Source organism: Macadamia integrifolia, chromosome 3, assembly GCF_013358625.1.
Source record: "Macadamia integrifolia cultivar HAES 741 chromosome 3, SCU_Mint_v3, whole genome shotgun sequence".
NCBI classification, from domain to species: domain Eukaryota; kingdom Viridiplantae; phylum Streptophyta; class Magnoliopsida; order Proteales; family Proteaceae; genus Macadamia; species Macadamia integrifolia.
Window position 1 is genome coordinate 21,763,854 of NC_056559.1, and position 18,425 is coordinate 21,782,278.

Below are 18,425 nucleotides of genomic sequence, written 5' to 3' on the forward strand. Positions count from 1 at the left end.
TCCATCATCATCATCCAATGCTGTTCCCTCCAATCTCGGCATTGATAAGAGCAAGGAAACCGACGGAGGTGGCGATGGTGGTCGTACCAAATGGGATTTTCCCCATCACATTAATCAATCCGTGGAACCAGGTCTGTAATCTTTTTGATTGGTTTTTGATTAATAGATTTGAATAATCGCATTTCTGTTATTTTTTTTTTTAATTGGGTTATTTAGTTGCTGAGAGATCAATTGTTGGGGACATTTTGTGGATAGGGAAAAAGAATCATTGGGCTCAATCAAAATCTTTGAGGTTACCCCATCTTTCCAGTCCAGGGCTTGAGGTAATGAGTTTGTACTTAGTTAAGATTCTTTTAGGTTGGTTCAGAAATGGAGTTACTGGCTGTTCATTTATGTGAAATATGTGCTTTAGGACTTTTGGACAAGCAAGGATATTCAGTCTCCTCGCTTCCAGGCCATAATGCGGGTTACAAGTGGCCGGAGGAGGAAAAGACCTGATGTGAAGAGCTTCTCTCATGAACTATGTTCCAAAGGGGGAGTCCGGCCCTTCCCATTCTGGAAGCCTCGTGCATATGGGAGAACAGAGGTAATCACTTGATCATCTTGATATGGTTTTTGAAATGTTTTCTTTTAAGATTTGTCTGTTATTTTGTTCAATATATTTTTTAAAATTTTTGTGGCATCCCTGGTTTTCCCCTGTCAGGAGATTATGAGTGTTATTAGCACAAAATTTGTCCGATTAAAGGAAGAAGTTGACAACGACTTAGGCATTCTGGCTGGTGATTGGGTGAGCATACTTGAAAAGAATGAAGATGCTGATCCCAAATGGAAAGAAATATTGGAGGATTTGTTGGTTGTTGCTCGGAAGTGTGCTAAGATGTCACCAAATGAGTTCTGGTTGAAATGTGAAGGTATTGTGCAGAATTTAGATGATCGCCGTCAGGAGCTTCCCATGGGGACCCTCAAACAAGCCCATACGAGAATGCTTTTCATCCTCACTAGATGCACCCGTCTAGTGCAGTTTCAGAAGGAGGGTGGTTTTGAGGATGAACATATTCTTGGACTCCATCAACTTAGTGATCTTGGAGTCTATCCAGAACAAATTTTTGGGGGTGGACGACAGGGTTTCAAGAACTCTCTCAGTGGGAAGGAAGCTAGTGAGAAGCATGCCATGAAGTCAAATGGGCAGGAACAAAGCAGTTTGACTATGTATGAAGATCTTAATTTTAGTTCTGCTGACCCTTCCACTGCCAAAAGTGTTGATTCATCTACAAGCAGGGATAGGATATCTTCGTGGAAGAAACTCCCATCTGCTGCTGAAAAGAACCAGAGCAAAGGCATGGATGAAAGCGATACCCCCTTGAAGGATAAAATGGATGCCTCGCAACATCAAGATAAAACAAAATCAGATGTTGAAGATAATGCTGAAAACATTAATACCCCACAATGCCCTCTAGGAAGTGCAGATCTTTCTTCAAATGAACAAAAAGTTTGCTGGGGTGATCAACAAAATGTAGCATATGAGAATATGATATGTCGGATTTGTGAGGTTGAAATACCAACAGTACATGTGGAAGATCACTCTAGAATCTGTGCCATTGCGGATAGATGTGATTTAAAAGGCTTAACAGTGAATGAAAGGCTTGAAAGAGTTGCTGAAACTCTTGAGAAGATACTGGAATCATTAACTCCAAAAAGTTGTGATACTTCAAGAAGTCCAGATGCATCAAGTGTAGCTGACGTTTTTGATCCTCCATCTCCTAAGCAAAATAGCCTGTCTTGCCAATCTTCTGAACATGAGATTGATTCTGTACCTGAAGCTGATAATGTTCTTTCCATGAATGATCTGGAGGGTCTGCCCAACTTGTCATGTAAGCCAAATTCTATCATCATGCCTGATCAAGGTAAAGTGCCATCATCAGCAGGGAGCACAACCCCACGATCTCCATTAGTGACCCCACGGACTGGCCAAATTGAATTGCTAAAGTGTGGAAGGACTACAATGTCAGAGCTTGAAAACTTTCAACAGGTAGTTTCTTGTCTTAGTTCCAACTACCCATGACATCAGTTTATTTAGCACCCATGATTTCATTTTGCTGCTTATATTTGCCAGTTACAGTTCAAATGGAGAAAACAATAACACAGTTTCAAATGCAAAGCCCAACTCTTGCCTCATGTATAATGACTAATTTGTTTTACTAAGAAAACCTTCCTAGATAAATTTAACATTATTGTATGCTGCTTTCAACTCCCAAAGAGCACCCCGAATTTTACTTTTTCAACTCTAGCTTGCATGAGACCAAAAAAAAAAAAAATTTAAAATTTTGGGCCTTTTCCCCTCTTTCCGTATATTTTATTATTCAATATTTTTTAGTTGGAAATAATGCTTTCACAGTCCAAGAATAGGTCCTATTTTTGTATTAAATGGGTATTAATTGTGATGGGCTCAACTATAAAACCCAAAAGCTTAGTAAAAATTCTTTTTTCCTAGTCGCATTAGGAGAAATAGTTTTTTTGGTCCTAGTTAGTCTTTAATTCCTAGTCAGTATAGGGTTTTTTTTTATGCTGTTTTAAGTCTATACTTGGTTAAATAAGTAGGGGTTTGAGTTGTATTAGGATTAGGCAAGTAGGAGTAAGATTTTGAGAATTCTATACTGGCTATATGAGATTGAATGGAATAGAAATTTGTTTTGGTTTTGCTGATTTTGGCTACTTATTGTTTCAGCACCGGCTGAAGAAATTTCATACACTCATCAGTCTCTGATATGGTCTGAAACTTACCTGTTCCATGACAGTACCTGATACTTCTAATGATATATGATGACTTTATCTTTTCAAAAGAAATTTCTTTCAACTCATCAGTTTCTTTTTCTAAAGAAATAGTTTTCTTAGTCATATTTTCAAGAGAGATTAATGGCTTCTTGTTTCTGATTCTGGTGAGTCATGTGATTCCTTAAGTGTAGAAACCATAGTTTTTAAGGCGGTAAGGCGACGGAGGCGTCTGAGGGTCTTTCAGAGCGCCTTAGCAATAAAGCAGGCATAAAGCGTCGCCTTATCGACTAAAGCGTTCCTGTGTAATTTTTTTTATAAAACCAATCTATTTGGCTCAAATCCTAGTTGAATCCTATTACTCATATGTTAAATAAATATTAAAGGTTCATATTCATACCAATGAAAACAAATCAATAAAGTGAATAAACTAAGTTCATCTTCATCAATCATCAATCATCAATCATCAATCATTAATCATCATAACATATTAACTTATAATATAAATACATAATTATGAAACAAAATTATAAATATAAAGAAAAGAAGACATAAAAAATACAAGTATTTATTATACTTACCTCTATGATGCCAAAATGGGTGCCTAAGTCCTAAGGTCATCCACTATATTTCTACTCCCGTCAAAGATGAATGAAACTCACCGCTGCCGGAGCAAAATGGTGGCCTGGATCAATGGTTCTTCTTTGTTCCTTGATTCCTTCTCAAAGCCCTTTCTTAAAACCCTTGATAAAATCCAAACCCCGTTTGTGAATCATGTTTTTGTTTTGTTTGTTTAGGTTATTTTTGATGGAGTAAAGTTGATCCCATACATCTCAAGTGTTAACAAAACCATACACCTACCAATAAAAAATCTATATTTGGAATCTTCATCAAGTAATTTTAAAATGTGTTTTAAAAAAAAAAAAACCCCATAAGGCGCCACTTCACATAAGGCGGAGCACTGCCTTACCATCTCTAGACTGCATCAGTGCCAAGGCGCTGCTAAGGCGTCGCTTTACCAGCGCCTTAAAAACTATGGTAGAAACATTTTCAGACAATCCCTTCAAGGTATATTTTTGAATCCTATTCTTTTGTGCACAATTCTTTAAGGGACTAGTAAGAAATTTAAAAAACATGCATTACCCATTATAAGAGAAATTCTCAATCTTATTTTCATTATCACCATAACATGTATCAAACAAATTATAAACATCATTATCTAAGTTAGACTTATTTTCTTCACATGGTGAAGAAGGACCCTTTATATCAACTTTACTGATATTAGCATTTTCAAAAGAACTTTCATCAACTATTTCAAAACATCACTTCTATCAATAGTAATAGTTAAGTTAACAAGAGAAACTTTATCAATAAAATTATTATATAAAGGTTTAGCAAGTAAATCAAAATTGCTACTCACTAGCTGTTAGACTCTTTATGAAGAGACCTTGCTCTGATACCACTTGTATGATTGAATGCAACCCAAGGGGGGGGTGAATTTGGTTATAGCAATTTTAAGCAAAATAAAAAAAAAACACAACTAACTAAACAATGATACATGAAAGATAGATGAATATATATATATATATATATCAAGAGCCATATATAATCTAAACAATAACTTGAAAACAAGAGAGTGAAAGGTAGAGATAAATCGAGTAAAAGTAAAGCACGCAATCGATTTTTAGAGTGGTTTGGATCTGAGATCCTATGTCCACTACCCAGATTGGCCAAACTAGGGATTTCTTCTACCAATGTGATCCCATTCCAATGGGAATGAATCAAGCCTTACACTAGCAGTCCTTAGGTTAGAATCCGGTCCACTGGCCTAGAATTTCAAACTTTGCACACACAGCACAATAGTGAGCAACAAGCTAACACCAAAAACAGTAATAAGACTTCTCAAAAGCCAGGAGCCAAAGACGTTTAAGCACACTTTGATTCTCACAAGAACTTTTTGCCTTTTCTTATATTAATCTCTTTCTCATTTTTTTTTTTAGTTCTAATGACTCAAGCCTTTATATAGGCAATTAACTAGCTGTTAGAGTCAAACTTGGTTTGCCTGAATTTTAATTTAATATTCAATACTGATATTTGAAATCATTTGGAAAAGCATTTAATTAAATTAGATTTTCAAACTTAGTTTTAGTTCCAAGAAAACAAACCATTAAATCTCTTAAACACTATTTATGAAGCCTAGAGTTCCACCAAGTTGACCACAAAACAGGGTTTCTTTTGGAAGCACTAACACAGAACCGTCCATAAGTATGTCTGAGGACTTAGTTTTTTTTTTTTTTTAAACCAAAAACTCTATGGAAATTTGTAGCTTATCACGGAAGACCATGAACAGCAGACCTATAAGGTTTTCTAAATCAAGCCTCCTAATTTCTAAGGTTTATCAATTTTGTCTTTTTAAGTCTTTTATAAGGTTTTCTTTCTTGTGGACATCAACGCCAAGATTACATAATAATAAAGCAATAATACTCAAATAATCTTGATCATCTAACAAAGAGTTCTTCAATATGATTTGTTTATGAAGCTCTTCAGTCTCTCATCATTACGGATGACCGCAATTCCCATTGTAGACTGTCAACAGCAACTCTTAATCTCCATCCATCATGCCATCTTTCTTAGCTTGGATTCCACATCAGTGACTTGGATTCTCTTATACCTTTAGCACATAAACAAAGATGTTGGAACACTAGAACATATCAACAGGGTTTTCATATCCATAACACATACTCAAGAATATAAAACCTTTTGGATTCAACACTGTTGAAGCTTGGTCTTTATATGCTGCTTCAACTTAACACTGTTGAATCTTGGAATTTAATTGCTGCCTCAATACTTCAATGCCACGGTCATTAAGCTTGGTCAAATGATTTTCTATTGAGATTGTTGCCTGACGACTCATTCCATTTGCTTGGACTTACCTTCTTGCGATTCTTGATGCTTGGAGTGAATACTAATTGAACCTTAGGATTTTCTTTTCACACCCAAAAGCATGTTAGTAATTACCAAAAACAACACAAGGTCTAATGTCTAAAACAATTTGTCTCCCATATGACATGACCACTTTTCTCTATTCCTATTTTCTTTCACATACACCAAACAACAGCCTGTTTCCTTCTTTATTTTCTACTTTTCTACCTACCTATAGTAAGCCTCATTCCCTATATTTTCTCTCAGAATATTCATCAGTTTCTGTTATCTTATTTAATTCGATCTGACTGTCAGATCTGGATTATGCTTTCCATGAGTTTTGACATTGGATCTATGGCCAGATGTATCCAGCACAATTCTCAGATCTGTTGCCCTTTCTCAACAAATTCACAGCCTTAGATCTCTCTTTGGGCCCATTACCTGCATGCCAATCAGATCTTGTAAAGAAAAAGGGAAAGCAAATAGAGGAACGAGGATTACCTCAATGTAGCTTTCATCACAGAGGAATAGATCTGGTTATGCCATGCTTTGATTCGCACAAACAACGATGAATGAAAGATTGCGGTGATCTCGCTAGGTAAAGTTCCACCTTCCAAATCCAAGGATTGCAATGGAGATCCTTGGAGACACACTCTTAATTAGGAGAGACAAAAGATAATAGAGAGAGAGAGAGAGAGAGCACTTGAGATTAGGTAAAAAACTTAGCTTTGTTGTGGCCAAACCTCTTGTTTATAGAGATTTGGCCAGCTAGGGTTCCTAATCCTAGTGTGTCTTTGATTACCCCAAGTGGGAGACCCATGAACGAACCGGGTCAAGACCCAGTCCGACCCAGTTCAATTAACATCTCTCACTCGCCCACACAGGGCGGACATACTTAATTGTCCATTCTAGATGTCTCTCTACTGTAGGTGTCTCATCATACATGAAATGGAGGTGCGACCTAACTAAATAGTACGAATATAGAAGTGAAGCTTCCACCTAACTAACATAGCCCATCACTCACAAATAGCCTGGGGTACCTTGAACAATCCAACTACACCAAATCTAACATTCTCGACCCCTCAGGATGAGCAGTGGTAACCTTAAAACATGAATGTGCTCATGGCTACATCGTAACATAAATACGACAAGTTTCCTGGGCAATAAGCCACAAAACAAGGGTTTAATTTCGAATAATTTTCCCTAAGCCCATATTGTCAATCCGACTATTCCCAACCGCTTTCCTAATCATATCCCTCTGGTAAGGATTAAAGTATTGGTATCATTCGTCTTATCGATCGGCTAAATTTAAGAAACGTATCGGAGGATATTGTATCGTATTGGAGATACGCAAAGATCAAGGACTAGAGTATCTGTATCAGTCGTCGTATCGATCAACTAAATTTAAGATACATATCAGAGGGGTATTGTATCGTATCGGAGATGTTTTAAACCATGCCCGCTGGACCACATCATCCATGATCCTAAGGAGCACGTCAAAGTAGCGTCATTGGGCATATTCTTCATGACATAGTCTCAAGTAGAGAGTATCCATAGGATCAACTCAGTTTGATCCAAGTGGCTCACACAGTGATGAAGAAGGGATCCATTCAGTCACTCTCATAAATGGTCGTAACAAAGCACATACAAGATGAAATATATGCTATAGTGCAACTCCCACTAAGGTGAGCGTGGCACTTATAAAATAAAAAGAACACCATAGGAGTTAGGGTTCAGTCGCATTTTCAATGCCTAACCTGAGCCAATCAACCCAGTCGCCCTATAGCCCCTGCCTGAATTCTCACACTCGGCTATGAGTAGGCTACAATGAGATGTGGGATCTCTATGTTTGACTATAGAAATGTCTCATCTTAGCTTTAATAAGGCGCTATTGAGCTAAAAAGTTGTCTATTCATCTCACTCGCTATCTTTAAGTGCCAAAATGAATTTGGCTCATCTTGTTCACTGTTTCCAAGCGCCAAGGTGCATCACCAGTGTGATTGGGTCGATTTAAGATTGGTAACATATTTACAAAATAAAATGTGTTCACACGCAAATCACCCTAAAGAATTATGTCTTATATATAAATCAAAGAGTGATAACAATAACATATAAAGAAAATTACAAAACTCAAAATACAAATCATCCACATCCAATTCTCAGATTCCTAACATGAGTAAGGAAAATGTCCCAAGCAATAGACTTAGTAAATGGATCAGGTACCATGCTACTCGTGGAGATATGCTTCAAGACAACTTCTCCTTGCGCAATCATATCTCAAATGTAGTGATATCTGATGTCTATGTTTTTGGCTTTCCTAAAGAACTTAGGGTCTGTAGCGAATGCCAAAGCTACCATATTATAACAGTGTACAAGCATTACATCACATGAATGAGTGGTAACACCAAGGTACTGTAGGAGCTCCCTCAGCCAAACGGCCTCCTGAACGGCCACTGAGCATGCGATGTACTTAGACTCCATCGTGGATAGGGCGATGCAGGTCTACTTCTTGCTACTCCAAGATACAGCCCCACCTCCTAGGATAAATGCATATCCAAAGTAGATTTCCCCCCGTCTCTATCACTAGCCTAGTAAGCATTATTATAGCCTCTCAATCTCAAATCCAAACCATTGTAGGTGAGGGTGAGATCAATAGTCCCACAAAAGTATCGAAAGATTCTTTTTATTGCCTGCCAATGACCTAGTTCTGGGTTACTCTGGTAACCACTACCTATGCTAACTACGAAGCATATATCTAGACGTGTACAAATCATCGCGTACACCAAACTGCCTATCGCTGTTGCATAGGGTACTTTGGACATTTGATTCTTCTCTTTATCAGTCTTAGGGGACTGGTTAAGGCTCAAAGCACATGCCTTCTCCATGGGAGTTTCAATGGGTTTAGACTTATCCATATGGAATCGTCCAAGGATCTTCTTTATATAAGTATCTTGAGACAAACGAAGAAAATTCCTAGAGCTATTCCTAATGATCTTAATGCCTAACATAAAGTTGGCTTCACTGATGTATTTCATCTCAAAGTAGAAGACAACCACCCTTTAGTAGCGACAATCATCTCCATGTCATTCCTAGCCAATAGAATGTCGTTAATATAAAGAAGAATAAGGAAACTTCCCTTGGATAGTTTCACATACACACAATGGTCTTTTTCAATCATTTCAAAACCAATAGAGGTAATGGCATGATAAAATCTAAAGTACCACTGCTTAGACAATTGTCTAAGGCCATATATAAAATGTTTGAGACGACAAACTTTGCGCTCTTGTCCTTTGACCTTAAAACCCACTGGTTGATCATAAAGATCCTCTTGTCTAGTTTTCCATTGAGAAATGCAACTTTAACATCCATCTGAAAGAGTTCTAAATTTAGTTTTGCGACAATAGCTAGAATGAGGCGAATTGAGGCAATTCTCACCACAGGGGAGAAAGTCTCATCATAGTCTACACCCTCTCTTTGGGTATAGCCCTTTGCCATAAGGTGTGACTTATACTTATCAATTGAACCATCTGCCTTGCGTTTGACCTTTAAAACCCATTTGTTTCCAATGGTCTTACGCACAGGAGGTAGGTCAACTAACTCCTATACTTGGTTCTTACTCATAAAACTTAGTTCATCCTCCATAGTAGCTTGCCACTTATCCTTAGCAAGTGAGGAGAGTGCCTCTCCCAAAGAAGCGGGCTCATCCTCATCCATTAGAACATAAATGAGAGCTTCCCCTTCAATCTTAAAACAACGATGGGAATGTGCCCATGAGTGCTCCTACACGTAAGGGAATCTTGATGATCATCTAGTGGCACACTATCACTAGTTGGTACACTCCCACTAAGCTGATGATCAGTCTCACTTTCTCTGACGATTACAGGATGAATTAATTCCCCACCCTCGCCAAGAGTAGGTGAGACGCTTTTCTCGCCCTCTTTCTCAAAGAGGTTGAGATCTCTACTAGCGTCACTAATGCTAGGAAAGTTTGTCTCAATAAAGTCAACATCCCGTGACTCTATCCATCAAGGTGTTCACCATACATAATGTAACCCTTCGAGCTATCAAAATATCTTATAAAGATGTGTTTCCTAGCTCTAGGGTCAAGCTTCCCAAACTTATGGGAGGTGTTGTGAATATAACCTACTAATCCCTATGGTCGCATATACCCTAAATATGGCTTTGGGCCCTTCCATAACTCATAGGGGTTCGAAGGAATTGACTGTGAAGGTACTTGGTTAAGGATGTAGGTAGCAACCAAAAGATCATTGATACGGATCTAGGTTTCAAACCAGAATCGGATAGCTTATGGGTCCACAAGAATAATAGATATGATGCAGTTTGGCGATGGATTTAGAATATCTTTTATTTAGTTTCATTTTTTAGAGTTAGAATTAGTATGGTAGATTTTTATTTGAATGAGAATTTTATTTCTATTTTAGTTAGATGCAATATTTGTTTCAAATACGAAAGTAGGTCTGTTTTCGGTCTTCAAAGAGGTTTATTGAACTAACTGAGATATTGAATTTGAATGAATTGAAAAAATTATGTTTTGGTTGGAAATGATGGCTACCATGGGTGGTTTTCTTCGTCCCTTTCTCTGATATTCTTCTTTCTTCCTCACTATTATTCTGATTTTTCTCTTCCCAGATCTTCTTTTCCATTCTTGCTTCCTCTGATTTCTTCTTCTTCTTCATTATTTTTCTGGGTTTTATTTCAATATACTGTTCTGGGCAATACTACCAGAACTGAAGAATCTGTCCTTGAAGTCTCCCATCGATTGACCCCAAGATTTGGGTAGAGTGTAGGGTTCTTAGAGTCGATCAGATCCATACAGTTCTATCCCAAGTTCCTGCAAGTCGGAGGACAGTAGAATTGAAACCAGAACTCAGATCTGAGTTTTCCGTCATGTTCAGGTAGCAAGATTCTCCCTGAGGCTGTTACATCTCCTTCTGATCTGATAATGGTTGTAATCCAGAGCTATTTGACTTCCGATCTCTCTCCCAAAGTTTCTGTTTGATTGGATTATTGTTGAGAGTTTTGTCGATCGAAGCCGACAAGAGGTTTCTGTTTCTATCGTGTTCTTCTCTAAAGCTATCTAAGGTTGAAGATGACACTTTCTCTTATTTACATTTTTTTAACCTTAGTTCCTGATATTCCCTAAAAACCCTCATTCTGGATTTTTGTATTTCAGTTTAACCCCTTTACTAATTACATTTCCAGAACTGCTCTTTCTTTGGGTTTAATTCCTTTTAAGTCCTTAGTCAATTATTTCACTCTCAAAGGCTCCTAAATTGTACCAAAAATTACAATATTACTACTGGTTTCCCTAAATTGAAATATTTATCATTCTTGTGGGCTCTAAGTGATCCAATTCCAATTTTGGAACTTGGATCCACATCAAGTGGTATCAGAGGAAATTTCTTACGAAATCCTTTACTCTAATGGCATTTTCCCTTGAATTTATTACTCTTATTGAGGAACTTAAGAAGAAATTTGATGATGGATTGAAGGAACTTCAATCAAATTTTCAAAAGCTTACCGAGAGTACCAAACATTTATGTGATAAGGTATCCAACATGATCGTGGATGGATTAGTGGTGGAAGAGCCAGTTGACACTAGACATGAGGATCAAGATGATATTAACGATGATGATGATGAGCACATAGAAGCTCATTTTGCTAGTCTTACATCCTTCTCAAACAAACTAGTTGGCAAGGCTCCTCTCTTCAGACAGAAGGGTAATCTCCTAGACGGTACTGAACCTACTGATGTTTATACAGTTGTTGATATCGGGGTAGAAGCAAACTTCATATTTGCTGAATTTGTTCGAGTACACAACCTTCCACAAAAGCAACTGCTCAAGAAAATTCACATACAAGGTTTTGGACCCACAGCTCGAGAAGAGGCCACTGCAGTTGTGCGAGTACACTTATATTTTGGGCCGTTACAATACCATGTCACCTGTTTGGTCACTCCATTGGTGCACTGCGACATTCTTTTAGGATGACCTTGGTAGCGACATATTGGTATCCTCAATGATGGTGCACGGAATACCATCAAGGTGAAGCAAGGAGGTCGTATGTATTTAATGAGGCCACAAGCATTATCAGACATGCCATGTCGTCGACTGATTCCTGCTCCAGTGACACGTCAGCCTGCACTCCCTCCTATTGGTGTTATGTTCCCATCTTCTGCTTCGAGATATGTGCCACCTCATCAACGAGCAACTTTCAAGGGTATCTTGGGAGCACGACCTTACTCGACAGAGTCGAGTTCTTTCAAGACCAAGAGAGCTGATGCAGTTTGGCGATGGATTTAGAATATTTTTTATTTACTTTCCTTTTTTAAAGTTAGAATTAGTATGGTAGATTTTTATTTGAGTGAGAATTTTATTTCTATTTTAGTTAGATGCAATATTTGTTTCAAGTAGGAAAGTAGGTCTGATTCAGTCTTTAAATAGGTTTACTAAACTCAACTAAGAGATTGAATTTGAATGAATTGAAAAAATTATGTTTTGGTTGGAAACGATGGCTGCCATGGGTGGTTTTCTTCGTCCCCTTCTCTGATATTCTTCTTTCTTCCTCTCTATTATTCTGATTTTTCTCTTCTCAGATCTTCTTTTCCATTCTTGCTTCCTCTTATTTCTTCTTCTTCTTTATTATTTTTCTGGCTTCTATTTCAATATACTGTTCTGGGCGATCAGATCCATGCAGTTCCTTCCCAAGTTCCTGCAAGTCAGAGGACAGAAGAACTGAAACCAGAACTCAGATCTGAGTTTTCCGCCATGTTCAAGTCGCAGGATTATCCCTGAGGCTGTTGCATCTCCTGATTTGATAATGGTTGTAATCCAGAGCTATTTGACTTCCTATCTCTCTCCCAAAGTTTCGGTTTCATCGGATTATTGTTGAGAGAGTTCTGTCGATCGAAGCCAGCAAGAGGTTTCTGTTTCTATCATGTTCTTCTCTAAAGCTATCTAAGGTTGAAGATGATATTTTCTCTTATTTACATTTTTTTAACCTTAGTTCCTGATATTCCCTAAAAACCCTCATTCTGGATTTTTTTTATTTCAGTTTAACCCCTTTACTAATTATATTTCCAGTACTGCTCTTTCTTTGGGTTTAATTCCTATTAAGTCCTTAGTCAATTATTTCACTCTCAAAGGTTCCTAAATTGTACCAGAAATTATAATATTGCCACTGGTTTGCCTAGATTAAAATATTTGTCATTCTTGTGGGCCCTAAGAGATCCAATTCCAATTTTGGAACCCAGATCCGCAACAAGATAGTTCAAAATAAGAGTTTGGGTGGCAATTTCCGTAATATAAAAAAACAAACAGGTCCTTAGAAGTAAGTAAATAGCAGCTGGGGTGGTTCTGGAATTAAAGTTTAATACAAGGGACTATTCTAGAAATTTAAGGAAAGTGGGATGAATAGAACTAAAGTTCAGTCAAAAGGGGGTTTTATGTAATTATAACAGTTTGTCCATGCCTTGTAATATAAAGGACTAGCCTTCTTTAACCTTCAACACTCACGATAGAACTTAGAACCAGCGAGTGTTGCCTTTATTCCAAGTGAAGGATCTCATAGGTCAGACATAGGATTGGGATGAAATTGCAAGTGTAGGATCACATAATCCAACTCTATCAAACCCACCAAAATAAACCCAACAGATCAAGTATTAGGTTCAGATTTAACTCCTGGAATCACAAGGGTGGCAGGTACAGATATGGGTAGGGTTGTAGATGCATCTCTCACAAAAGAGATCACTTTCAGGCCTGAGATTCAAGGGTTAGCCCTTCGATGGTGAACTAACCCCCAATAGTTTGTGAAGAAAGAAGATAAGATGGAGATCTATTGACTTCTATGGGTCACCAACGTCCACTTCAAAACAGGGCAACATGAGTCACTATGATACACTCCAGCAAGAACAGTGAAGAAGAACCCAGTGATTGATGGGGAACGGGAAGAGGAGAGATTTCAGAGGGGAAGATAGAGAGAAAATTTCATAGAGAGGCAGGGAGGGGGGGAAGTAGTCATGACAGCCATGGTTTCACCCAAAATACTCTTTCAATTTCATTCAATTCAAAGCTTTCAGTTGGGTACAATAACTCTATTTAAAAACTAAAAGTAAACCTATTTTCCTATTTAAAATTGAAATAGATATTGCATCTAATCTAAAATAGAAATAAAATCTCACTCAAATAAGAATACTACCGAACTAAATTCTGACTCTAAAAAGGAAAGCAAAAAAGGAATCAAATTAAAAGATATTTTAAACCCGATGCCCAACTGCATCAATCATCTTCCTAGAAAGATATTGGGAGGTTGCTTGCGCCATCATTGGCCTAACTATAACTAAATGTGTCATATTCCTCCTCTCTGCTATGCCATTTTACTGCAAAGTATAAGAATTGGTCAACTGGTTGCAAATCCCCTTCTCCTCACACAGTTCTTTAAACTTGCGTCCTCAGTCAGTGGCAAAGTTTTTAAGTTCTTACTTGACTGATTGTCAATCTTTGCCACAAAGCGTTTGAAGTAATCTAATGCCTCTTAGAGGTGATGATAAGATAAACATAAATGTATCATGAATAATCATCAATGAATGTGAGAAAATAAAAGGTGCCATGGCGTGCCTTTAAATTCATGAGTGAATTACACTCCCCTCCCCTGAATGTTTCATCTATTACACTTAGACCCCCTACGAAGTTTATAATTAAAAATGTACCCTATGGTGTTAATACTGTTAGAATCAAGTGTTAATTGTCCTTTTTACTCCCATCCCCTTTGTCTAAAACTCAAGTCTTTCAACTTCTCCATCTTCGTTCCAATCGGCAGCAGGGAAGTCTTCCCTTTTTCTCGGTTTCGTTCCCAAATAATTGTAGCGGTGGGAAAACAATGCTCTAAGGTGATTGCGGCGGTGAACACAGACACTCCATTCCTCTTTTTCTTTTCCGTCTCCATTCTGCAGCGGTGGGGTGAGCACGATATTGACATAGTGGTTATCGAGAGTAGCAATATCCTCTTTGGTGATAACTCCTCTCAACCTCTCATCTTCTCCACGATTATCTGTAAAGCTCAGTAGAGCTATTCTTAGGAAATGAGACCTTAAGCCTCTTATAGTTAAAGATCGAGACTGCTCTACAATTAGCTGAAATTGGCGGGAAGATGCCTTTGATAACTTGATGGCTATGAGGAAAACCCAACTGTCAAGATGATAGTTTCTAGGAACTGTGCAGACTAAGAGATTGAAGATGAAACTTGGCTTTGAAATCTTAAAAACAGCATTTAACTTGGCTTATTGGAAGTTAACATCTAAAATAGGGAAACAAAATCTTAAAAATCCAACTAGACAGATTTCAGTATTTCATGGTCTTATATACCAATCCAAATGGCATTTACCAAAACTAATCTAGTATATGAATTTGAAAAGCAGAGATAAAAATTCACCCTGAAATCGAATCAAGGAGGCAACATAAAGATCTCTCGTGACCGGGTTTTCTAGCAACATCGAAGCAGTAACTGAAGTCCAATCCCAACAAACCCTTCGGACCGCTGTGGTGTAAGATAGTTGACCGAGATTATTACTAGAGGGAAAAACAAAGGGTCTACTTAGATTCAGAAGAGTGAAGGAATCACGATCGAATGTTTGATGGATGACCAATCATCGTGAACACCACAATGCTCGTTTATTTCCGATCGCCGTTCATCGTTCCCAAACTCCATTTTCAAATTTCAGAACTAGAAATCGCAAGTTCAAAAACTCTCCAAATCGGTTAATGGTTTCTCAAGGAAGAAGATGAGAATAAGGGTTGAGGGACAATAGGTCATCGCCATGGGATCAAGGGTTTTTTAGGGTTTAAAGCCATTTTGTAACACATGATTCCTTACTTAACAGTTTCTCACTCACGGTCAGGGTACGGTTGATAGAATCTACAACTTAGGAGGGAAAAATTTATAATTATAAACTTCGCAGGAGAGGATTGTGTAATAAATGAAACATTCAGGGGAGGGGAGTGTAATTCACTCTAAATTCATAGGTCCGCAAATATCTAAGTGGACAAATTCTAGAGGTTGGGTAGCTTGGACTGCCTTTCCAAAAGGCTTTCGATGAGCCTTACTTGCTAGATAGGACTTGCACATAGGGAGTTGACTTTAGCGAGTGAGCCTAAAAGGCCTCCTCTAGCTAACCCAGCCATCTTGTCTCACCTTATGTGTCCCAATCTAGTATGCCATGTAATAGATTCGGAATTATCACATGTTTTAACTATATAAGAAATAGATGAAGCAGAATCAATTAAATATAATTTAAAAAATCCATCAATTAAGGATCCATGTCCAACAATGGTTCCACTCAAATAAAAAGTGCAACCGTCAATATGGAAAGAATATCCTAAATGTAATAATACGAAAACTGAAAGTAAATTATGCTGAATATCTGGTGCGTAAAGCACATCATGAAGAAGTAAGGTGCACCCGGTACGCATCTTAAGCTGATAAATACAAACTCCCTGAACTGCCTCACAAGTGTCGTTCCCCATAAACATGTTCTTTGGATCCAGTCAAAACTCTGTGATAATCTATAAAACCCCTCATCTTACGCTATATGTTTTGTTGCTCTTCTATCCACAATCCAATCAAACTGTGTCTGGCAACCAAAATATGGGTACAAACAAATGTACTGAGAGAGTGGGATATAAATAGTACGTTATTCAGCTCAGTGCAATCACGAGCGAAGTGCCCCATTTTTTGGCAATTGTAGCATTTGAGCTTAGATAAATCTTTCTTTCTACCACGCTTGCCTCTTTTGCGCTTAGCGGGCTTGCTTTCTTTCGGCGCCTAGTTCTGAGTCATACCTTGATTTCCTAGGTTGCCCTGTCTTTTGCGCTTGAACTTACCGTTGCCTCCCTAGACGACTAGGTTAGTTACACGGTTCACCTCTTGGCACTCCTCCTCAAGTTCCACATGTGCAATGTCAACAAAATTTTTAATGCTATCATTGTGTGTGAGAAAGAGCTTTATGGGGCTCCAAGAATCGAGTAGTGTCCTAATAACAGCTTGAACATGCTGCTCGACAATAAAAGTGGTTCCAACATCTTTCAGATCATGAATCACGTCCTTGACCACCCTAAAGTGTTCAGGCATAGTATGCTTAATGTCCATTTTATACATCTCAAGCTTCAAAGCCATACCCCTTAACCTTTCGATGTTAAGGGGCAGTGGTCAAATACTCAAGGTAATTTTGCTCATCGAGCAAATATTGAATCTTTTGATGCCTAGTCAGTTTGTCACCCTTGGTGAGGTCCGCAACAACATAATTAGTGGCTATATCAATCACTATACACAAGGATGTGTAAGGTAAATATTAGGTACACATTAAGAATTTGTTCCAAAAACACTGATTAAAATTAGTGGTTCCTTACTACATAGTGAGACAAAAAATTTCGCTAGTCTCATAATCAAATCTCATATGTGTGGGTCAAGACATATAATTTTAATCGATTTCAAATAAGTATAAGGAGAATTAGGTATCTCCAATCCAAAAAATTGCGTCAAACAAACGGGTGCGCATGGGTCCACATAGGAACCCAATCGGTACTTAAAGTGGCATGTCGAGGTAGTATAAGCGTATGATATGCAGTGCGAGGCGTTTTCCCTTCTCAAATATTTAATTACATTATCCTAAAATAATAATTACAACCTTTAAAAGTCCTATTATATTAATTTACTGAGTAAGGAGCACCGCACTTTACATCTTACACGAAGACTATCTCTAATGTACATACATAGGAATATATGCTCACTTAGATAAATACCAATTATGATCTCCTACCCAAAACAAGAATAAATAAACATAGGCCAGTGGGTGGAGATCGACCGCACATCTCATCTAATGGAGCGAGTGTAAGTCAATACCGCCTCGGAGGGTTTGATTTAATATAAATACATATATGCTAAATATATTAAAACCAGTAATATGACATGTAAAATAAATCAACCAAAACATGATCAATGCATCATGAAATCGACAATTATAGCAATCCTGCATATTGCATATACCCAACATATAAGGAAAAATAGGGTCTGACACGATAAAGAGTGTAAAATCAGATTCTGAAAATACTGCCATAGCATCCAGAAGGGTCCAAAACCCTAAAGCCCTAAGAGTTAGGCTCTAACTCCCCTACAAAGTGCGGAATGCAGATTTTAAAAAGAAATCTGAAACTGTTCCACTAGAACTGTTCTAGAACAGATTTTAAAATTGATTATTAAAAAAAAAATAGGGAAAATTACATCCCCCTCCCCTATAGTTTGTCGAAATTATGCGTGGGTCCAAGGGTTTGAGCAAATTACGCCCCCTCCCCTGAACCTGACGCTGTGAGTATTCTGTTAATTTCAAATATGAAAAGACTTGAATACCTTTTATTAATATAAGTCTTTTGTTGAGAGGACCATTATACCCTTTAGGCTAAATACCCATTAAAATGGGTAGTGTTCTCAAAACAAAGAACGGTTGGAGGAGGTGAACGCCAAGAAACTCTGCAAATTGGCTTCAACAGCCATTTCTACTTCAACCTAGGAATGGAATGGACAGTCGATTGCAACCTCCGCTAGGTTAGAGAAGAAGAACAAATCCAGCAAAGAAGCTTACGGGGAGTAGAGGGCGAAGATCCTAATTGAAGCTTGCGGGGAGCGGAGAACCTTGTTGAAGATAACTTGATATGTTATTTTGT

The 18,425-nt window shown here is 37.9% G+C and overlaps 1 protein-coding gene and 1 long non-coding RNA gene across 2 annotated transcripts in view; one reads left to right on the forward strand and one right to left on the reverse strand.

Annotated features, from left to right (window-relative positions):
• Position 1: 1 nt before the first annotated feature.
• LOC122074237 (probable serine/threonine protein kinase IRE) overlaps positions 2 to 18,425 on the forward strand; it is a gene marked incomplete at its 5' end in the record, with an annotated part of 57,133 nt that continues 38,709 nt past the window's right edge. Inside the window, 4 exons of the mRNA XM_042639085.1 lie at positions 2 to 131; positions 256 to 323; positions 413 to 586; positions 704 to 2,029. Coding sequence (XP_042495019.1) covers positions 2 to 131; positions 256 to 323; positions 413 to 586; positions 704 to 2,029 — 1,698 coding nt within the window. The remainder of the gene's footprint in view (positions 132 to 255; positions 324 to 412; positions 587 to 703; positions 2,030 to 18,425) is intronic.
• On the reverse strand, positions 5,172 to 6,303 carry LOC122072688. The gene is made up of 2 exons (XR_006138571.1): positions 5,527 to 6,303; positions 5,172 to 5,440 (listed from the first exon to the last, which is right to left on the reverse strand). It is a non-coding gene; the product is annotated as an uncharacterized LOC122072688 (long non-coding RNA).